The following is a 25018-nucleotide window of genomic DNA, read 5'->3' as shown; positions in this document are numbered from 1 at the left end:
GAGGATTACTGCAAAACTAAAGAAAATCTTTCAATTTATGTAAGCAAGGAAGATTTTTTTTTTTTAATTGTACAATAAGAAGATTAACTAGATCATGTGCTTAAAAGACTAATCCCCAAACAAAATAAAACACTTTCTTCTAACATATTTTATCAGTGACAAAACATATACACATTCAAGACACCATGAAAAAATCTTAAGAGAAACTTTAAGAAACCTATCTAAATGTCAGTAAAGATAAAAAATGAAGTAAGTCATTTTCAAAATGTATACCAGAGGCATCTAATCAGCACAGATTTGACAGAAAGCTATTGCATAATCTTCAGAATCATCCATTTTCTTTTAGATTCAAAGGACTTTTCAACATAGGTGTTAGACTACTCACAAAATGCATTTTCAGAGATGAATGCTTGTGTAGGACCAGCCACACGTTTTGGAATAATGCACATTGTTCAGTCAGGAAGTGCTCTTGCTTAACCCTTTAGCATTCAGATTACTGTCAAATTGAAATGCTTATTTATCCATATTGTTTTGAATTAATTGGGGCATTATCTCATAACCGAGGTTTCAATGATATGGTTGTTCACTTTTAGAATGACATTGTACGGTAGATGTGAGAGGCCGAACCTGGCCAATTTGAAAAGAAGACAGGTAGGATATTTGAGCCAGTTCAAATGTTAATCATCATCATTGTTTAACGTCTGCTTTCCATGCTGGCATGGGTTGGACGGTTTGACCGAGGACTGGCAAGCCAGATGGCTGCAGTAGGCTCCAATCTGATCTGGCAGAGTTTCTACAGCTGGATACCCTTCCTAATGCCAACCACTCCGAGAGTGTAGTGGGTACTTTTACGTGCCACTGGCACGAACTTCCCAAGTCTATCAATTTTACCAGATCTCAAAGGATTTGTTCCCTCACTTCTCCACTGACAAGAGGTAGGATCTGAACTCAGAAAGCAAAACAGGATGAGATGTTGCAAGGCATTTTGTATGACATTACAAATGGTCGACCAATCAACCACCCTGGACTGATACTTTATCAACCCTGGAAGGATGAAAGGCAAAGCTTAGCTAAGTGGGTGCCAAGCATTCTATCCAATGTCATATATATATATATATATATATATATATATATATATATATATATATATATATATATACACACACATACTTGTCTGTTTAATATTCATTTTCCATGTTAGTATAGGTTTGGATGGAGATACATTTAAGGCAGGACTATATGGCTGGATGGTTCGCATGTCACCAATCCACACCACTTTTTGAGGTAAGAGGCTTTCAAAGCATAGAGTGACCGGTCACAAAGTCAACATCAGTACAACTTCATTTAAGTGGTGTTGGGTGTGGAATATAGAAACACTGATGCATAAATATGCATCAGTGTTTCTATAAAGTACATGTGCATCCTACAGTTTCTATCATCCAAATTCCCTGACATAGCATTGGTTGGACCAGGGCTACAGACAATACCCAAGGTGTATTTTAATAAAATGTATATGATGAATTACAGTCAATTCTATAAACTGTTGAAGCATCAATTCTATTGGTAACATCAATTGACTTAGAGGTTATAATGTAATTCCTATGACAGGAAAGAAAATGAGTCAAAAGCATATCACTTTAACCAACCAACCCATCCACATTTCTGAACTTTTAAAACATATCTATTACATGAAACTTTCAAATACTTTATTAAATATTGCATCCACATTAACTTGCAAAGAAACAATTAGATATGTGAGTATAAAGCTTCATGAATGAAATGCCACAGGAGCAAGGCACACAAGGAGATACCATATGGAAAACTTATCAAATTCAAACCAACAGAGGGTGGAAGTGATGATGTTGAAAATTATAACATAGACAATGAGAACATTCAGTTTCAGCTTTTCTATTCTCACTCCTAGCCACATCTTAATGAAACCTTAAATGAATCGTCTGGGCTTAAATTGGATATATCAATAGCTGGTCTGTATTTGCCTAGGGTTAAACTAAATGTTAATAGGTCAGGCTCTCTATGCTGCTGGCACTACATAACCTGAACAATTTGTCTCATGTTTGGGTGATCAGTGACTAAACTGATCTCCATATCTGGAAGGATGAAGGACACCACCAGGTAATTTGGAACACTTATTTGAAAATGCATTGCTGTGCAGGTTCCGCCTTCCAGGCTATAGATTTTAAATATAACCTTATGATATTTGAATAAGTTAGTTAACATGAAGATAAACGTATCCACTGTAAATCTGTTTCTTATTTAAAATTCAATTCTTAAACAAAAAACACATTGTTGAAGACATGCAAGTTGATTTACAAATGAAACATTTAATTACAATAAAACAAAAGATTTGTAAAAGCAAAGCTGAAATTTAAAAATTCATTCATGACTTGTAAGTAAAATAAAATATCACTATCTACTTACTTGAAAATTTCCTCCCCAATGACATCCAAATTTTCAACAGAAGGTAGTTTTCTAACAAAGTCAACAACAGCTTTGATCACTTTTTCTGGTGTTAACTACGAAGAGAAGGAAAAAGTGTGAACATGACTAAACTAAACAATTTAGAATAAATGAATAGCTAACTTAACTAGTCTGTTATAGAAACAAGAAATAATTAAGTTTAGAATACTTTTTTACAGAAGTTTCATTGCAGTAAGCAGAGTTATCTGAAGAAAAAAAAATTTAACTGGACTAGCTTACATTCATTGAAGTAACAAGTATGCCAGTAGAATAAAATGTCAATGGTTTTAGAAAATTAGACTTTAGTAATTGTATTAACTGAAAGCTTGTAATCAAGTTTCAATGGTCTAACTACGGTTACACATAAAGTAACAAAATGATTTCCACAACTGACTTAAAACTCATCGTTTAGAAATTCACACTAAACTACAGAACATATAGTCAGTAATAAACCTAGACAATAGGGTCAGCAATGCACACAATATACAGAAGATTTTTTAAATAATTACATTCAAAGGAGTACTATAACTCAGTAACTCATGTTCAAAAAGTTGGGAGAATGCACCTGACAAACTAACCTGATGGACTCTCCAAGCTTTACATACAAATGAACAAGTTAAAGAGCAAGCCTTAGTATGATTGAACAACTGCTAGGAATAGCAAGTCAAAAATAGAATATCTTTAACCATTGGTCTGCTTGATCAAGACTTAGCTGGGAGTTCAACTCAATGAAACAACCTAATTATGAAGGATACTTGTTCAGAGCAATTCATTACATGGTTCAAAACTTGAGTCAGGTTGATTGGGTTAATCATAATTATTTGCCAGGGACACATCAATGTTAGGATACAAATTAGTTATTTACAAAGCTGGTATCCTAATGACAAACCAGCCCAAATTCTAATTAAACTACTGACTGTGTTTATCATTGTCAATATTTGGTAGATAGGCTGGCGTAATTGGTTAGCACTTATCGTGAATATAAGAGGTGTAGGTTCAATTCCCATGCATACTAATACCCACTTTTTTTCTGTTGGGGGCTTATATGCCCCAATATTAGACTATTTTCTTCAGCCAATACATGGTGATTGCTTATAAGCTTTAATGGTGATGAGCTGGGAGAATTGTTAGCACACTGGGTGAAATGCTTAGCGGTATTTCATCCATATTTACATTCCGAGTTCAAATTCTGCCATGGTCAACTTTACCTTCATCCGTTTGGGGTCGATAAAATAAGTCTCAGTCAAGTACTGGGATTGATGCAATCAACTTACTTCCTCCCCCGATAATTCTGGCCTTGTGTTAAAATTTGAAATCATTATTGCCAATGTCAAAAGCAAAACTTGAACATTTGAAGATAATTTAATATGAAATAAAATAGTCAATGCTTCACCTTTGTGGGTCTTCCTTCTGTGGCTTTATAGACTTCATCTTTGAAAAAGTCAACTAAATCCTCATCAGGAAGTATATGATTTCCTGAAAGGAAAGAAAAAAAAAAATACAAAACTCATGGAATGTATACCTTGTTTCTTGAATGTTATCTTCCCTGATCCAATACCTTTCCCCATAGCTACCCTAACATGTATAAAAAAAAATTTTTTTTAAAGCAGCTTTATATATCATAAAACATTATCTCATAGGAATGCATGGACCAAGATTTTTTACTCCTATCTTTAGTCATCAGACTATTTTTTAACTATAAAGGAAGTCTTAACCTTGAAATATATATGTATGTATATACACAACAAAACAAAGCAATTTACTATGTAATTAAATTACAAACTTAAGAGTAATTCATAATTTATTGAGGCAGATTTTCTGCAGTTTGAAGCTCTTCCTGTAGCCAACCCTCACCTGTTTCCAAGTACAGTATTATTTCCCCGTGGCCAGAAATATTTTTTGTAGAATATTGGAAATGAATGACACTGCTTGTCTGACAATGATACTATCATGCAACGTCGAGATAAGGAAACAAACACATTCATTACCAAAATATGTAGATAACAGCTGTAAAATCAGCAGAAAGAATTCTGTTTATATGGTTTGGCATGCAACAGGTTATCAAAACGTTTCTCGGTTGTTATGACAGTTTATAGCTATTTATCTCATAACTGTGTAAAACAAAAAATGTGCAATCAACAACAGCTCCTGCTCATAGGTGAAGGGACTAAGTACACCAGTGAACCTAATCTACTCTGAATTTAGTCATGAGAAGAAACAACATTTTTTTGTTTCTATGATGATTAAACTTATATATACGATGTCAATATAATGTGGCTAACATGACAATAAATATATAAGTTTAATCATCATAGAAAAAAAAAAAAAAAAAAAAAAAACCCTTTTAAAAAAAAAAAGGGAGAATAATTAAATCTAAATGAAAATATCAATTTCTTGCAGCAAATGGGCATTTTCCTTTTAATCAGCAATTATAAGCGAGAAAAAAAAAAAAGTAATGTAGAAATAATTTGCCACATTTTGTCCATAAATAATGTGCGTGCACCCACGATAATCACTTAAAGTACATGATATACATATATACACACACACACACACACAAAAATAAATATATGAATTCTGATGTGAGGTATATACGATGTCAATATAATTTACAGTGAGTGGCAAGACTGGTGTATATGGCAAACATTTAACTAGACATAATTATTGATTAGTTGGACAGAATTTAGACAGAGAGAGTGAAACCTCTCCAATCTTTCATGGTTTCTCATGGAATTGGTTGCTCCCACCTTGTATTATTCAGGACACACAGGACAGTGTTTTACACAAACTAAGATGGAGCTTCATAAAACATATACCTTGTCTGTATTATGAAGGCAAAGTGCTCAACAGAGAATATATGACTGGAGTGTATATGTTTGTGTGTGTACACTAGGCATGGGTAACCTTTTTTGAGAAATGGACCAGGAGACATGGTTTATCCACCAGGCAGGTCACACAACTAAAAAGAATTGAAGGTAATTTTTCATTAGGCATATCATTCAAAGAGTCCCACAGGTTGCACATGACTGGTACACACAAACACAGTTCCAGTACAGCCCTCAACCCATAAAACTGTTATAGGTTGTACTCATGGAAAGAACTTCCATCTCAAGTACAATTTTGAATATAAATGAAAAAAATAATGAAATTAGTACTATAAGGTATAAAAGAACAGAATTATATTTCAGTATGCTTTAGGAATCAGTTGTTTAAAGAAGATTTTGTCAGAAGGAACCTAGAAAAGACATACACAAAAACTGAAATACACCATCAATGACTACTTCTGAAGGCCACAAGGACAGAACAGTCACTAGAACTTAACTTCACTACATGTCTTCGACAAACCATTGAGGGATGAAAAGCTAAATCAGCTGGGACAAGATCTAGGCTCAAAATGTAAGGTGATAAAAGTAAATGCTGTGGGGCTTTTTAATCAAACATTCTAATATTTTCTATCCCCTAAAAAATAAATAAATAGAAAGAAAAAATGTTTATTTGCTACCAGATCACCAAAACAGAATAATAGAGAGAAAAAAAAATTTTTTTTTTTTTAAATGAAGATTACCGCATCTTCCTCACTGTCCAAAAAGTTATATGTGCTACCTTTTAATGAATAGTGTTTCAATTGAGCTAAATGTTTGCTAGAACAATACAACAGGACTAGGCAATGGAATATCAATTACTACAACAAACTTGCCTTTTATAAGAATATGTTCAATAACAAGAATGAAATATTAACATGAACTCTTGAAGTGGAGGGAAAATGTTACAAAATCCATATTTCATTAAAAGGTTAAATTGACTGTCACAAAATTACTGACATTTTCTCTTTACCCTTTCACCTTAGCTTAATAACACACACACACAAACCATGATAGTTTTCATTGTGTAAGAATGAAAAAAACTGTATTCTGAAACTGTTTTTCTTTCATTTTCTATATAATGTCAATATTTAAAATTTGGTTTAGACTCCATCACTGCCAGATTTCTTGGTATGCTCTACAACTGTGTCAACACTAAATTGCACTTGCATTTAAGTTTTTGATGTCAAGTTATATAGAATTCATCTCCAATATCTCCCATGATAAACTCAAGATTTCAAATCAATAGCTGCAGAAAAGGATTGTCTTAGAACAGGTGTTAGATGGTGGAATAGCAAAATCTGTTTAGTGTAGGACTAAATGTCTTGCAGAATTTTTGTCTCTCTATGATTCAGTTTCACATCTCACCAAAATCAACTTTGTATTCCATTCATTTAGGATTGAAGATTTAACACACATGTACCAAGTTCAATAACTGACACAATTATGGCTTTTTCCCTATGTAGAACAATTATTAATTTTGAGAAATGAAGACAAATTGATTGCTCTTATAAAGTCTTGAAAAATTTATTATTATTTGTTTATAGCTGAATCTTTTGAAGAATCAGAACAAATTCCAGACATGAAAGCAAATTCTAGAAACATGAACCCTTGAAGTAAACTTTGCAATGCTTCAGTCATCAGTTAAGAACTTATGCTCTGGTGCAATCTGTTAGTGCGTTCAATATACAGAGAATCTGTAGCTAATATAAAAACTATATTAACTACCACAGGCTAGCTGACAGGGAAGAAAGACCATGTAGCAGGTACACAAGAGCAGTTAGCAATAAAAAATGTTTGGAAGGTACCATAGCAGTAGTTGATAGTTTGTTATCTGGGCAAGCTAATTAGTGGTGGTGGCAAATGCTCTAAAAACATAATAGCTAATATAAGGACAGAGTAGAAAAAGTTGGCTTCTCTCTCCAAATGAAAGGTAGATTGCATGGCATTTGTGTAGAGTGTAAAACTGAATGGTGGTAAAAACCATTGCTTGCAGAAGATGTGTTAAAGTTGGAAAGAAAAGAGGTGAGTATGCTCAACTATGTATGTAAGTGTGCATGAACAATGAAGCACAAATGAACTGAGAAAAACTAAGTATAAGAGAACTGACATGTAATGTGCAAAGAAAAGGGATATGCCAGAACATGTGATGTATATGAAGGATAACATTTGGGTAAAGTGCCAAGCAATCCAAGTGGAAGAAAGCCAGAGAAGAGGAAGACTTGAAGAAGACAGAAAAAAAAACAGTGATAGTTGTTCTCATCAAGATGGCAAGGAAGCACAAGTGGCGGGATACTGTGTAAGGGAAGACTTAATCCTATTTCTGCAAAAATGATGAAGATTCAGAAATAAGAGCATGGTCATTCACATGCACCAAATCTCAGAGGTAGTTGAATATGAATTGTAAGAGATGAAGATGTGCAAAGAACAAAACCAAAACACACAAAATATTCAACACTTACTTTCAGCATTTCCATATATGACTCAACAATTTCAATAACAATATATTTCTTTAATGAGATTACAGGACAGGACAAATGCCACAAATCAAAAGTTACACAGCAACTAGCTCTTGAATAAATATTTCTCCTGCAGCTGTTAACTACAAATGTCATCTATAGTTTATTTTACATTAATTCTATGAACCTCTCTAATGTACCTACAAATTAGTGTTTATGATTTAGTTTCCTGATATACAGTTTCTCTTCTGCACCTTACTTACACTTAATAATTCAAATGGGGAATGTTGTGATGTAATAATTTGTCAGTAAACTACATACAATGAAATTAAAACTTAATTATGTGTCTTGCAATAATTAGGGTGCGATACTCCAACATTATGGTAAAAACAAAGATAAGAGAAATGCACTGGCATTATCAGTAATGACAATGAGAGTTCTAGCTGATCTGATCAATAGATCTGTTCATGAAATTAACGTGCAAGTGGCCAAGCATTCTACAGACAGGTGTAAACTCAACATAGTTCTTGGGGAGATTCAGCATAACACAAAAAGTGACAAGGTTTGTCCTTTGAAATATAGGTACTACTCATTTTTGCCAGCTGAGATAACTGGAGTGACATGATATAAAGTATCTTGCTCAAGGACACAGCACGCTACCAAGGATTGAATTCATGATCGTATGATCAGGAGCTGAATATCCAAACCACTAAGCAATGCAGAGAACCATAGAAAAATTATGTAAGATGTATTTAGAAGTTAATAACATCGATTAATGAAGAAAGAAATCATCATGACCAGACACAAGTTTGGCTATGGTGTTAAAAGATGTTCATTTCCCAACCACATAGTTGTTGAATTCAATACCACTGCACAAGAACTTGAACAAATGTCTTCTATAGCCTCAGGTCAACCAGTGTCGTGTGAAATTCAGAAGATAGAAACTGTGTGGAAGTCTGCAACATAAATGTGTGTTCTCTACTTTCCACTGACATCAGTTAAACAATGGTAATGTTTGTGACCTGCATAATCAATATCTCACAACGCCTGTAGTTCAATGTGAGAAGGCTAGAGGAATAGCATACATGAAAGCTTAGGACTGGCATCAGGAGGGACATCTGGCAAAACACTGCTGTCTCAAGAAGTCTTGTCTAACCCATGCGAGCATGGAAAACGTGAATATAAAAATAATGAAGATTTATACATGGTAAATGATCAATTGGCTTTCCAACAATAAAAAAAATTGATTCAATTATAATTAAAGATCCTTTTTTAATACACCAGATACAATATCAATATTTTCACATTTAATAACAAGTTTCTACAAGATGGATGAAAGAATCACTGTCATGATTATAACTGCATAAAACCAGAATATAAATTCTAATCAAGATACTGCATCAACATATATTTGAGAACCCTTTACATAAAAAAATTTCATAATCAAATGCTGTCAATAATAAACACTGTGGTTAATTAATGCTCTTGAAAATATATAATACAGGATGATTGTCTTGTGAAAGTATTCCTAATATACCTTTTACACTTGCTTCAGTTGTTATTGATACCAACCTGCCCAAGACCACCCTTGCTTCTATGATACAAACTTTGTTTTATGGTGATCTAAATAATAATTTCCCATAAAGCTTCTGTGTTGATTTATATCCCAATTACTAGCTTAGTAATGACTAAAATCATCATTAAACATCCGTTTTCCATGCTAGCATGGGATGGATGACTTGACAGAAACTGGTAAGACCAAGGGCCACACCAAATTCCATAGTCTGTTTTGGCTTGGTTTCTACAGCTGGATGCCCTTCTTAACACCAATCACTCCACAGAGTACTGGGTGCTTTTTATGTGGCACCAGCACCCACACCAATGCCATTTACAGGGCACCTTGGTTTTAGGACCTCAATTCTGTTGTGGTGGGTCTTCTCAAATACAGCAAGCACCACATATTTTCTTCGTAAGGTTTAGAGTTTTGAGATCAGCCTTCAAAACTTCATCCCATGTCTCCCTCTTCCACAACTTCCCCCCACTTTAAGTGATCGGCACTTCTTTATGCAACTGTCCTCATCCATCTGTATCATGGCCAAATCATCACAGTCTCCTGTCTTGTACACTGCATATAATTCCTGTTATGTCCAACTTCTTCCCCACATCCAACTGAGCATACCAGCTTCATTCCTCTGCAGCCTTTGCATGTCCTCCACATTCAGGGCCTGCATCTCACTACCATGCAGCACTGCAATTCACGCATATGCATCATACAATCTTGCCTTTACTCAGAGACAGATACCTTTGGTTGCCAACAGAGGTAAAAGCTTTCCAAACTTTGTCAGTCCTATTCTTATTCTTTAAAAAAAAAAAGTTTAAATTATGATCAATAAAACTTCCACACAATAACATGTCCAAGAAAAGATTCTAATTGTTTCCTGTCCTTTGGAGATTTTACATACTAAACAAAGCAACGTGGTGAGAACTATGGCCTTGTACTACTTGATATGCATGTCTGTCTCACCTGGTCTAACATTTTTGTGGAGGTTGACAAATGTGGTGCTAGCTTTGCTAAGTTTGGCTTTCACTTTGTCATCAATGTTGATAGTTTGGGGGAGTGTACTTCCCAGGTAAGTGAACATGTCTATTTCATCTAGTCACTACAGACTGATGAAGATAGGTTCTGTGTATGTCATTCTCGGAACTGGTTGCTGCATCGTTTTATACAGATCCTCAAACCAAAACTGCCACAGGAACCAATTTATTTGGCAGTATGAGATTGTTCATCCACCAACCAATTACAAGAGCAAAAGAAACCTTTTAAATTTGTGATAACTATAATGGAATTTCCCTACTTTCCATTGCAGACAAGATTTTGGCCAGAGTGCTACTCAACAATGTCAGTGCACCATGAGCAGGACCTCCTACCAGAAAGGACACAGGACCAAAAACATGGTGTTTGCTGCTAGACAACTACAAGAGAAATGTCAGGAACAGGATGCCAACTTGTACACCATCTACATTGGTTTGACCAAGGCTTTCAAGACTGTTAGTAGAGAAGGCCTATAGAGAATTATCACAAAAGTACGGATGCCCCAGAAGATTAACCACCATCATATGACAACTACAAATGCCATGTTGGCCAAAATTTAAGATGATGATGAAACATCAGAACCATTCTGTCTCCAAAAGAGTGAAAACAGGGTTGTGTCTTTGGTCCCACTCTGTTCACCCTCATGTTTCCAGCCATACTGATAATGGAAAGCTAAAACCATCTTCTGTTGGATGTTGCTAATCCTTCATAATCTTTTAGCTAGTTGTTTTGTTAAGTCATTACTATGTATTCTTTTCTGTCAGTAGTAATTTGTCCCATGGCTAAAAACCATGTAGCTTTATCACTCCTTCCTGATTCCTGCCACCCTTGTCTTTCCATGCTTGATACTCCATACCCACCACTGATAATTTGGGAAAACCTGGTGCTTCCCACTTAGTAACCTACCTGTTTCCTTCTCTTATTCTCACCAAGAACTATCATACTCAGTGCCTAACAATAAGATGCTTATTATTACTAATATTGAAGATATCTACAGTGAATACTGTATGTCATACATGGATTGAGGTGGGTGAGAGTAATAATACCAAACGAAGCACAGATGAAACATCTATTCAAATGAGTTCCAACTGTTGTATCTCTTCAGATACAGCAGATACCAATCAAATCATTGCTGGAGATCTGTTTCTCTTTCCAGGACACCATCATCAACGTTAAGTTAGGAGAGATTGTTCAGATGCAGACTGGTATATATTGTGTGCAGGAAGTAAGCTGGAAAGGAGGGTGGTGGTGGTGCTCAACCAAACATGTTACAGGCAAGGAACAACAGCACAAATTCTGGGTTGATACCATCAACTGAGTGGGTGGTATAGGTATATCATTAGCTATGAAATGGGTAAAGTAAGTAAAGCAGTCAAAGTGAGTGATAGGACAATCCAGTTAATTATTGACAACTCAAGTGCTATTGAGAGAGGCAGCTGAATGTGGAGAATGCATAGGGGAGAAAGAGAGAGAATATTGCATGTAGACCCAACAGATGGATTGACCACACAAATTTGACAGAAGTATAGTAGATAAGGTGATGAAAGATAAGCAGAAAAAAGCAGCTGACCCACTGGAATAGTTGCTGAGATGCTTAACAAATCTGACAAAGTAGGATATAGATTTTGTTCAAACTGTCCATGAGGTTAATACATTGCACTCTACACAAGTAAAACACTTGTGCCAAAAATATTTTTTAGAATTTTTAAGGATAACTTTTCCTCCAAAACACAAATGCCTCACCGTATCTTCTAACATTCAAACAGTGAAACTTCCCCATTCTGCTACAATATCTGCTATAGTAGCAGCATCAGATATTACTCAAATTCAATGAGACAATAGCTTTAGCAATAAGACACTATCTGATTTGGGTTTGAATAGTAGTATGATAAATAAGAGTAATGGAGCACTCATGTTTAAATGTGGCTCATTATGACCACATTGATATATTAGGAATAATGAACCCAATACAATAGAAAATTTATTGAATAAACTAAAGGCTCAATCAGTAGTTAATAATAATACTAATATTGACAATGGAGCAAATATTTCTCCAATGGTTTCAAGACTGATTTACATAAGGTAGTGTAATTATAATGAACAAAATGGGAGCAAATCAGTGGATGTAACTGGAGAGTAGTAGATAAATGTCCATTAAATGGAGACTGCTTTCACAAGAACATTGTTTATCAAAATACTGTAAGAACCCATAATAAGCGTAAATGTTATGTAGAGTATACAACAATGTCTTTTAAGAAATGTTTTTCTGTACTGTCACTCATTTTCTAACCCTAAGCTTAGACATTCAACTTCTCTTGCAGAGTATATATTTAATTCAAAATCTAAGGGCAGAGAGTTTAAAAAGGAATGGAGTCTTATAAATTCAATCAAACTGTACCAAAGGGAAGGACTGTCATCTATGTACAGTTGAAACACTTGAGATTCTTATAGCAGCTGAGAAGCTATTGAATAAAGAGAATTAAGTTATAGCTGAGCAAAAGCATAGGTTTCCATAGACTTTCAAGTACATATCATGGAACACAAAGGAATTATTTGTGCATTAATAGAGGATCTGAAAGAGTAAACATGCATATGTGTGTGTAAACATACACACATATCCATGCCTGCACCCCTCTTAATCTATATATATATATACACACACACACACACACTACAAACACATGTAGATATAAGTGTATATGAATATGTAAAAGAATGCATGAATGCATACATATACACATGTATATACTCCCTATTCATCTGTTCTCATTCACATCCACTCATCCCATCAGTTTGCACACTCTCTCTCTCTCTCATATATACATATGGCATGGATGGACTGGAAGAACGGTGGTAACAGGGAATTGCATCAGATTGCCAGAAGGGAAGCTAAGAGAAAGGTTTACTTAGCCAGAGGGGAAGCAGGTAAGAAAAAATTTGCCAATGCTCTGCATCGTGAGGACCAAAGACTAAGTGTTTCATGTTGCAAGACAGTGTGTGAGAGAGAATCGTAATGTCAAAGGAGAGAAATGTGTCTGCGTGGATGACAGCTCACTTGCATTTAATGAGGCTGCAAGGAGACTTGGAGACGCCACTATGAAAGGTTGTTAAATGAAGAGAATGAATGGGAGAAAGACAGTCTACTGAAGGTCGACCCAACAGAGGGACCAGCTACCTATATTGACAGTACCTTGGTAGATAAAGCAATTAAGAGTATGAAGACAGGGAAAGCCCCAGGCCCATCAGGAAACACTGCAGAGATGCTTAAACTATTTGGAGGTGTCGGCTATAGTCTATAGTACATGAAGGAGTTATACCCAATGACTGATGTAGCAGCACCATAGTCAACTGCTACAAAGGTAAAGGTGATGCATTAGATACAAATAATTACAGAAGTATCAAGTTGTTGGATCAGGTAATGAAAGACATGAAGAGGGTCCATAGCCCAACTAATTAGGGATAGAGTCAGTTTAGATGAGATGCAGTTTGGGTTGTGCCAGGGAAAAGCACCACTGATGCCAACCAATTTACAGAGAGTATTGCATGTTTTTTCCACGTCACCAGCACTAAGTTTGCCATGCAGATTGCAAGACTATGAACCCCAAGAGAAGTGGCTTTATGCTGGGAGATGAAGGGTTGAAGTCTGAGAGATTTTTTGATGGGGCTACATGGCTATTCACATTTTAGAAGAGATGGGGTGATCAAGAAAGAGATAAAAATAGCAGTGATGAGGCATCTGGGTGGACCCTCAACATGAGGTGAGTAAATGTGAATGAAGATAGGAAAGGGAGAGTGGCAGTTGCATATACACAGACATGTACATCTACATATGTATAAGTCTGTCTGCCTGTCTATACACACACACACACACATACATACAGGGTGTTTGTACTAAATTTGACGATTTTTTTCAGGAACAGCTTAAACAGTCATTGGCTTTGGAGAGTATGAAGATTAAAATATTGGAAAAGAGTTACCCGTATCATGATGAATCACACTAGGTATCAAAATACTGGCACCAACATTCTGTGAAGACTAATGGTTGTAAGATGTGACAGATTATGAAGTCATGACCAACAGGGAGGGACACAGCAGGTGTTCTAACTGCATCTGCATGCTAAAATGCATCCTGACATCTTTTAACAGAGCCTTAGGCTTAACTCAGATGGTTACACAAAGCTGCCAGAGACTTAGTCAAATCCCCGGCTGGTGATAGTTGCTGCTGGAAAGCCATACGTGTGGCAGCAAGATTTTGGCTCTTTGCCCTACCTCTAGAAAGAGTCAGAAGTGGTTGTTGAAGAATTTCTATAACTTCACCAGCCCCAATTTCAGGCCTCCTATTTCCATAAATTGTAATTACATTGATTATGATGCATGGGGTGTGGTTCAGAAACACACCACCCACTATACCTGCAAGACCAAGGAGATTTTGAAGATTTTCCCCAGTGACAAAGGAACACATGCACCAGGTTCTGGAGCTGTCTTGAAGTTGTGGTGGAAGCTGAGGGTGACTATTTTGAGTAAATTGTTATCTCCCAGCCATAATTGAGTTGATAGTTTTCGATTCTTTAAAAAAATACTTTTATTTTTGGATGGGATATTGTTTTCTTTTCCTTTTGTGCAAGCTGACAAATTTAACACCAAACATCTTGTACATAGACATATACACAGTGTTTGTATGCATACAGGATGTACTCTTGCATAAAAAGCCCCTATATTTTACAAGGATATTTTGCTGTAAAACAAATTGACTATTAATGATCTGTATATCATATTTAAAGTACATATACTGTAGAAAGCCTTCTAAATGGCTGTATTCATCTTGAGAAAGAATCCCTTATAGATGTATAGTGTTAAGAGATACAAACATATCAACTGCAGACAAAGAATGCCCAGCTGATATATTTCTGTGTGTTTTAACTTTCATCACTAATAAAGAAATTGAGTACATTTTTAACATACACTTAGGGAAAGCTATTTTAAACCATACATAATGGCTATGTATGTAAATATGATGTTGAGACAGTATACTGGAGTGAAGTATGAAACTACATTTGTCATAAACAATGTTATGGGTATTGTGTCTCAACTTGATCTTTTAGAGCAAATAATATAGTTGTTTATATTTTGATCAAGCAGTGTGATATTTCTTATTACCATGATCAAACAAGGGTAGCACACTACTGCTCAAGTTTTGTTGTAATCCACTCATAGAAAATAGCAGATGAAAGTTTGTGACTATTTCTTTCATCTTTCCAGAAGTTTTCATTTAGATAATAAATGCTTTGTAAAAGTAACACAGTCATTAAATAATGTAAGACGTGTCAGGTGTGGGTTATGCATGATGGGGAAGGAGCTGAGATCATGTGACCTCTTCACATAACCGCTGACGTAATGAAAGAAATTTTTCTGAAGCTCATGCTAACACTCAGTGATGATTTGGCTTGTTTTCAGTATTTTATTATTAGTAACAATTATGCCAAGCAGACTTGTGCCCATCCAGCTTCCTAGCCTATGGCACTCAGTCTGCCATTTGCAACATGGTTACATTAGAAGCAGAGCAATTTTTTTTACACATTTAAAAATTAATTAAAGCAGATCATATACACAAATAAACATGATACACACACACACACACAGGATTACCTCATAATACATGTGTCTGTTCTAAGATTTTTTTTAAAACAGTAAATAACTTTTAAGAAAGTCTTTCTACAAATACATATGTTTGTATACATACAAATGACACCTTGGGCAGGGGTTTTAAAGCCTTGTGAGTGGACTTGGTAGATGAAAAGTGAAAGAAGCCCACTGTATATGCATATATGTACAGATGCAGACATGGCTGGGTGGTTAAGCTCAGTTCAGAATCATTTGATTAGGGATCCAACCTTACAATGTGAATGCTGTTGGCTAATGTTCTACATTCTAAAGCCGAGGGTTGACCAATACTATGTGAGTGTAAATGGTAGAAAGAAACTGAAACTTTTGTGTGTGTGTGTGTGTGTGTGTGTGTGTACATACAGGCACTGTCACAGTTGTGTGGTTCAGAATTTTGCTTCCCAACCACATGGTCTTGGGTTCAGTCCCAGTGTGGCACCTTGAGAAAATGACTACTGCAGATCTGGATAGATGAAAGGTTTGTGAATAGATATGGTAGACAGAAACTGAAAGAAGTCTGTCATGTGTGTATGTGCATGTGCCCCGGGTTACCATCAAACAAGTGGTGTCATTCATTTTCAGTCTTCTGTGAAAACATATCCAGTCAAGGGGAGGTATCAGCTTGCTTGGAAACAAGGATAGGTATCAGGAAGGGCATCTGTCTGTGGAAAACCTGCCCTGACAAATTCCATCTCACTTATGCAAGCATGGAGAAACAAATGTTAAAATGATGATCATAACAATATGTGCCACCATCTGTGTGTGTGTGTGTGTTTGTGCAAATGACTTCATACTTCCCCCTCCCCATGTTTTTGGTGACTTAACAAAACAACATCACTATCACATTCAGATATCATATACTCAATCCACCACAAAAGCACATTGGAGTTTCTTGACATGTCTTAATGTTGTGCCACCTTTATAAACAGAAGATACTAGCAACTATGTCCAGGCTGTTCGTTGTTTGATAGAATAGAAGATTACCTTGTTTGCAAACAAGTATAGGTTGGTGACAGGAAGGTCCTCCAGTGATAGAAAGTCTGCTCTGACAAAATCTGCCTGACCCATGCAAACACAGAAGAGTGGATATTCCAAAATGATTAACACAATGTATGTGTGTGAGGGGCAAGTTCATATTTCCCCTTATCTGCATATCTTATGCTCATTGATAAACTATGGCTATGTATACATGCATACTCACAAAGTTGAAAACCGAAAAATGATTACACAAACTTCCATCAGGCCTGCCAATCTCATTGTTCAAAAGATTTTTATTAATTTAAAAATCTTTTTTTCAAATATACATATAATAAATGAAGATGAATGGGCAATGACAATTCAACACATACTACAAATGTTTCAATAGCATATTAATTTGTTTGCATTAGGTGTACTACTTTAGCCAAAATCATCACGCCAGCCAATTGATCAAGCATTTTGAACTATCAACAGAATATGGAGTGCTGATTTTTTTCCATTGATGGTTTAGAATGCTTGATGAAATGGCTTGTGATCTTGGCTAGTGTAATACACCCACTGTTAATAAATGATCATGCTACTGAAACATTTGTAGCATGTACTGAACTGTCATTGTCCAGCAATCTTCATTTATTCTATTTCTTCACCTTATGTGTGGCTAATGTTACTAGAAAGACAAGGCTTGCAAAATAATAGCATCAAACAGTTATGATCACATTATCTAATCTTGCAATTGGAAAATATAATGGGGATATTTATTAGTATTCCTACAGTGTACACCAATAGCCAGCTACATGTTGGAAGCTACCAAACTAATAACCACAATCTGCAAAATCCCAATCTCTCTCATATATATATATAAAAACATTGCAAACTTTGCAGATGGAAACTGCAAGAAACCTATGATGCAGGGGCACTGGCAACGATCTCACTCGAAAATCCTACGGGAGCCAGTCAGGCGGTACTGGCAACGCTCAAAATGGTGCATCTCATGTGCCACCCGCACAAGAGCCAGTCCAGGGGCACTGGCAACGATCTTACTTGGCTTGCCGGGTCTTCTCACGCACAGCACATTTCCAAAGGTCTCGGTCAGTAGTCATCGCCTCGGTGAGGCCCAATGTACGAAGGTCTTGCCTCACCACCTCAGCCCAGGTCTTCCTGGGCCTACCTCTTCCACGGGTTCCCTCAACTGTTAGGGTGTGGCACTTTTTCACGCAGCTATCCTCATCCATTCTCACCACATGTCCATACCAGCGCAATCGTCTCTCTTGCACACCACAACTGATGCTTCTAATGTTCAGCTTTTCTCTCAAGATACTTACTCTGACGGGTATTCACATTGACATTACACATCCAACGGAGCATACTGGCTTCATTCCTTGCGAGCTTACGTATGTCCTCAGCAGTTACAGCCCATGTTTCACTGCCATGTAGCATGGCTGTTCGTACGTATGCGTCATACAGTCTGCCTTTTACTCTGAGTGAGAGTCCCTTTGTCGCCAGCAGGGGTGAGAGCTCTCTAAACTTTGCCCAGGCTATTCTTATTCTAGCAGCTACACTTTCAGCGCACCCACCCCCACTACTAACTTGGTCGGCCAGATAGCGGAAGCTATCGACTACCTCTAGTTTTTCACCCTGGAATGAGATAGAAGTTGTTTCCTGTTTGTTTACAGTCTTTATTGCACCTGAACATCTGCCACAAACAAAAACTAACTTGCTAGTTAACCTGACTTTGATGTTGCTGCACCTCTTATGTGTCCATAGTTTGCACCGGGTACATCTTATAGAGTTACTACCTACTCCTTTTCTATATACTGAGCTCCAACTAATGAAATGATCTGTGATCAATTTGAATGATTATTGATTTCAGAAATATATGTAGTGAAATATTTTAAAATACCATTAACTTGTTTTGTTTGTGTGTGTGCATATGTATATATTTACCACTGTTACTGAAGAAACTATCAGATATTGTTATACACCACTGGTCACAATGCGCTTCCAATTCTTTCTTGATTGCACTCTTCTTTTCCATCTTGGTCCAAATCGTCGAACTGAATTGTCCTCCCACTGTCACGGAAGCCTTCTGAGTGGCCTTTTCCAAAATCTTGGATACCACTCAGCAACTGCATGAGTGCAACAGTGATATGTGAACCTTGCGACATGTCTGGCTCAGCAGAATTTGTGCTTTTCGGCATTCTGTGACCACATTGTTCACGAATTACCTCAATTTAGATAGGCTCTCACAATGATATTCCTAGCAAGGATGTTTCCATGGCCCTTTGCATCATAACCAATCGATATTCTACCCTATTCACAGGCCATGTCACACTTGCATGTACATGAGTTTCTAACAACATCAAAGATCCTTCAGGGAGACATTCAAGGAACTTTATGATCATTTGAAACTGATTCCCATCTTTAAGAATAGAAAAAGTTTTGACTCCATTGTAAAACAAAATCCTCACCATCAAGCAGAAGTAATCAAGGCACCAACAGAACCCATATATCTCTGACCTTGTTGTCACAGCTCTTCTTAACATACTTTTAGTATGCCTTAGCCAAGTCCAGCCTGTTTCTCATGCAGAGAAGACAGTACATGACCTAGGATGAACACCATCTGCCAACTTAATGCAATTCACAGAGGTAACTACTTTTCTTTTAGACCCCTATGTTGGTGACAGAAAGAAAGGCTTCTTGGTATGCAAGAGACAAGCCCAAAGAGACTGTAACAAGCTCTGGCAACCAAGTATTTCAGAGCTGACAAAGCAGGCCTTCTTCAGTGCATGTGTAGAGAGCATTCTCTAAGGAGATAACACCTGAACTATGAAGAATGAACTTGATGGTAGAAGGCTTAAACAGGTCATGTTGTGAGCAAAGAACCAAGGAGGACATTTTTTGAACACATTCTAGCAAACCCTACTCAAAGAAAGAGTAAGCTTTGATGTCCACTGCTATTGTGCTGAATAGGTCATATCAGATGTCATACTTATGGGGACTTCCACATGCTATACACTGATATTATGGCATAGACTATGGAATTGAGGACAGAGATTCCAGGCGTGGTGAGACGCATCTAGGTTGCAGCTGCTTATATATATATATATATATATAGGCGATCCTTCAGTATTTGTCTCTAGAGAGATGGTATGAGGAGACGACGTTATATACCCTCTTTTTCAGCCTAGCCTCTTTGTCACGAGGGACGTTGTGTGGGTGAATGAGGTGGTCTAATACTGAAGGACTGCCACACATACATATGCAGAAAGAGAAATATATATTCTTAAGCGTATGGGGCTCTTTCTTGCATGACTAGTCTTTTCAGTTTTTGGATAAAGTGTGTATATATATATATATATATATAAATAAAATCAAAATATCCCAATGCAACTATCTCCATACGAAATAGACAATGTGCACAATATTTTGAATGGGACAATCAAGATAAACTTATTTCGAGAAACACTTGAACGTAATATATTATATAAACACTGTATTATTTTATGTGTGCATGGTTAAAATGTAGTTATTTTCAAAATCGTTCAAAATTAACGGAACATTTACTGTTGGGTGACTCAATTCTGAGTATAGTCAAATATATTATAAATTTCCGCGATGACAGGGACTAAAGCTCTAGTGAAGTGGTTGAGTAAGCTGTTAGGCGAAAGTTCCAGTCAATGCGAAATACAATATAGCATATTTTTGGTAATTATTTAAGTTAACGAATATGATGTAAGTATACATGGTTATCAAATAAATTATATAATTTTACTTTAACTGCTTAAACAGAAAGCATCAAACTTGTTATAACGTTGTAATCAAGCAGATTATGCTAAAAGAACTCCCACGAAAACTGTAGATGTTTATATTCTAAAAGGAACATTATTTTTTTTATCCTATAGCTAATATCTCCCAACTTTAAGGGGATTTCTTTTTTAAAGCTTAACTTTTTGAAAATTATGAAAATATTAAATTGTACTTTTAAGCGAATTGAAATATGAAATATATTTTCTCGAGATACTGGAGTAAAATCTTTCTGGAAGGAACTAAGTTATATAATTGTTATGCTATGTATAAAGAATATCAAAACGCTGGAGCTGCTTTCAGCATACAATTCTAAAACCAGTTGTTCTATCCAGTTTTATTAAATGGCGTTGGATATTACGTCATGAGTAAGATAACAACACCTTCGAAACTATTTCCGTTGTTGAATTCATTAGATCAGAACCTCTTACAATAGTTAAAAACAATGTATTGTACGATATACTTCTGTCATGTGCAACAGGGCAGATTTAAATCTGAGAGAAAAATAAAAAAAGGAAATAAAATACACGCACATAAATAGAAGAAAAAAAATTCGAAGCTAACTGTAGTGCTAACTTAATCAAACGTTACGTTATCTCGGCAATTATTCAAGCTTATAAATAGGACTTAACCAATAGGTATTAATAGCTGTGATTTTGTAGTATCTTTACTCCTCCCTCTCATATATAGATCCATATAAACATGCAAGGAATGTTATTGCATTAAGTAACGAATTGATTCTTTGAAGAAATAGAACGAAGACGAAAATTTTCAGCAAATTATGAGTGCTTTGCTGACAACCAATGAACACATGGAAAAACTATCTAATTCAGCCGGTCTTTCATCGCCTGTCAGTAATAGCGGGGACATGTTTCTATTGTATTTCAGTAGTTATTTTCATTCATCGGTTCTGTAGGAATTTAAGGCGTTGAATATGATACAATTAACACCGGCAATTAGTTTCATTTTAACAAGGAGTTATAACCTGCCTTGAGTTAACACAAGAATATATTCGATTTGGTGTTAAGCAGAGTTTTTAATAAAAAAAAAAAAAATTTCTCTATCGCCATTACTGGAGCAATTTCCCTGTTTCATGGCACTAAGTGGTTGAGACTAGTCTCCCCCTGGATAGGGCACCAGTCCATTAACAAGTTTCGTCCATCCGAGTTCAATAAGTTCGAATATTACAATAGTTACATCCCAAAGTACCAATTTATGGCTAGCTGAACTCGTCTGGCGAGTGTTAAATGTGGTCATGAAGATAACTAAAACGCAAATGTCGGCCAAACCTTAACACAACCCACCAAGCTGCGACAGTAGTTTAATAGCAAAATAAAAACAAAAATATTACATAGAGATAAATAAAGGAAAGCTACCAACACACACATTAGGGCAATTTACCAATAAATTTCTTCTGCATATCTCATTTCAATATTATTCGAAAAACTCAGCCTAACCCGATTACTAGTCTGAATTGTAACCATCACTCCATAATTAAGTAAAGCTGCAAGAAAACTACGTAAAATGTTAAACAATTCGAAAAGTTTGTGTTTACACTTAGAAAAGGAGTGGTGGCTACCGATGCAAGTGAGGCAATGACGAGTAAACATGTTATGCACATATTCTCAAATTTACCAAAAGAAATACGAGTAGAAACGGACATAATTTTCAACAAATGGTTTTATACAAAGGATTCTGTTAAAAGAATGAAACAGATATTAACGAAATACATGAGCAGTTTACTGTTCAAGAATTTTTTCCCCTTCCAAATATTTCCAAAGGCAAAATCTTTACAGAACAGGACAAGAGAGAGGAAAAAAATATCCAAAATTGTACTTAAAAACCATAACACTAAAAATATTATTTTTAACAAATCGATTTAAATGTAATTCAATTCATTGATTTTAAATAAAATAGAATAACCATTACTGAACTTAAGACTTCACCTTTTCAAAATATGTATATATAAAAAAAAAAAATGCAGACGCACACACACATTAACAGCTAACGTTTTCTTACAAGATAAAAGTTAATTCCTTATTCCCAAGTATCATGTTAAAATATCTTAACCCAAAATATATCACCTAATTCAAACCAAACATCTTTAAAAATCGGCTGATCCTGAAATATAACCGGTATTTTAACATAAACAATTTGTATCTAAGAGAACGTAGTCACACTACAAGTAGCGGTTCACTATATAATTTATAATATATATATATATATAATAAAGTCACAAAATGTCTGGTTTAGTAAGGAGCCTTATCTTAATCTACTAATCCACCATCTTACAAGCATAGAAAATATTCTATATTTTCAATTCGTCAGAACTCTTTCACGCAGATTGATACTATTTAGATTATGAATATATTTATATACATACTAAATATGTGCTCTAAGCATATGTGTGTGTACATGCATAACACAAACAAGAAAATGTACACGAAAAAAAATTCTTTAACAATGTAGAGAAATAATGAGGGGAAAACAAGAGACGACAACTCTTGATGAAGAAACGGAAAGGACATTTTTCAGAGAAATTCGTAAATACTTCGTAATTCTATGAATTAGCAAGTTTAAATTAATAATTTTCCTATCATGCATCTTTGTATATTGATTTCTTCTGGATTCATTCTTCCCCTGGGATTATTAAAAAAGTGGAGTAAAAAATAAAATGAAATTCTCCTTTTAAGTAGTAAATAGTGTGTTGGTATTTTTACTTGTTAACCGTTCAACGAGTGAATTGTTTTACATTTTCATTTTACAAGGTGGGTTACTTTGCCGACAAACTGCGTCAATATTTGAAAATTTAGCCACAAATACGGTCGGCTCGGAAATATGAGAAAAAACTATGCATCCCTCTTGTAACTAAAACTTTTAAAAAGAAAAACCAGCAAATAAATTCTTCTTCACTTAAAAGTTATAAAAAATATTGATCAATTCCTTATGAAATATACAAAATATATTTTAAATTGACTCAGTTAAATATTACGTGGAGAAATAGGAATTATATATTTAATGGATATTACTAATGAATATTTATGTTAAGTTGTATATACAAATTACAAGTTGAGTTGATTAATGAAAAAGTATAAAATTGTGAATGATGTCTTCAACGTTAAATTTTACAAATTTTAGACATAAGAAATTATGATTTATATATGAAAAACACACGTTACAAATAGAATTATTTGGGGGTAAAATGACATAGATAAGTAAATAATTACCAAGAAGTGCTGCGAACAAACAGAATCGACTAGGATGAAGATTAAGACACTTGGCTATGTCGTCCATAATGTATTCCTTAGTTTCTAAAGAACCTTTATAGGTAAGTTTCAAGTTATTCGAAGAGAAATAGCGAGGTGGGTCAAATATAGCATACACGGAATCCTGGGCAATGATTCCTTGCAATCCATGTTCTCGGCAGTATCCGATTACTTCTTGGTGATGATCGTCCATAGAACACGCGACAGATACATTTAATTGACGAAGGGCCATCCGAAGGGCACTTCGTAAAAAAACGGGTGGGGTCCACCATACCTTTGGCGGCGGTGTACCTTTGTTGTTCACGTGCTTGGTGACTAGATTTGCTTTTTTCCTTTGATTCTGTTGTTCAGCTGACCATTCATTTAAACTTTGACTTTCAAGAGCACCGTTGAAGAAAACAACCAGCTCCATGTTGGCACTGTGGCAAGCCTGAACAAGACTTGTTAGAAAATACATCATGCGGTTCCATTGACCACCGCATACCCAGTCAGAGAAGTAACCACCGTAAAGCCGATCCAAACAACTTTCAGCATCCACCACCAAATAAAAGTGACCAGAATCGTTGAATTTATAACGTCGTTTCGGTACAAATCCACGTGATATCTTCAGTAAATCCACCGAAACACATGCACTTGAGCAATGTGTTTCCAGAAATTCTTGTAAAGCCTTGATACCCATTTTTTAAAAATTCCCTATTCTATATCCTCTCGGCTTTGGTTTAGCCCTAGGCAGGATGTATAATGATTTGATTTCTTCTAACCCCTTCAATACTGCTTAATCTACCGGTTAACTCATGAAGATAAGAAAATAAAGAAAAGAAAGAGACTGCAGGCACGTTATCACCATCTATATGGCTACCATGTGCACCCTCTTATCTTCTTCCCTTCCTTCTCACCGGACACAGCAACGGTGGCGCT

General features: G+C 35.7%; 1 protein-coding gene across 1 annotated transcript in view; it reads right to left on the bottom strand.

Annotated features, from left to right (window-relative positions):
* LOC106881009 (constitutive coactivator of PPAR-gamma-like protein 1 homolog) overlaps positions 1-25018 on the bottom strand; it is a 44238-nt gene extending 19220 nt beyond the window's left edge. Inside the window, exons 1-3 of the mRNA XM_014931196.3 lie at positions 24062-25018; positions 3872-3954; positions 2440-2534 (exon numbers count right to left, since the gene is read on the bottom strand). Of these exons, the coding sequence (XP_014786682.1) occupies positions 2440-2534; positions 3872-3954; positions 24062-24779 (896 nt within the window). The 5' untranslated portion in view covers positions 24780-25018. The remainder of the gene's footprint in view (positions 1-2439; positions 2535-3871; positions 3955-24061) is intronic.

The sequence above is a fragment of the Octopus bimaculoides genome, chromosome 6, assembly GCF_046866305.1.
Source record: "Octopus bimaculoides isolate indiv1 chromosome 6, ASM4686630v1, whole genome shotgun sequence".
Lineage (NCBI taxonomy): Eukaryota > Metazoa > Mollusca > Cephalopoda > Octopoda > Octopodidae > Octopus > Octopus bimaculoides.
This window is presented reverse-complemented; position numbering and strand designations above follow the sequence as displayed.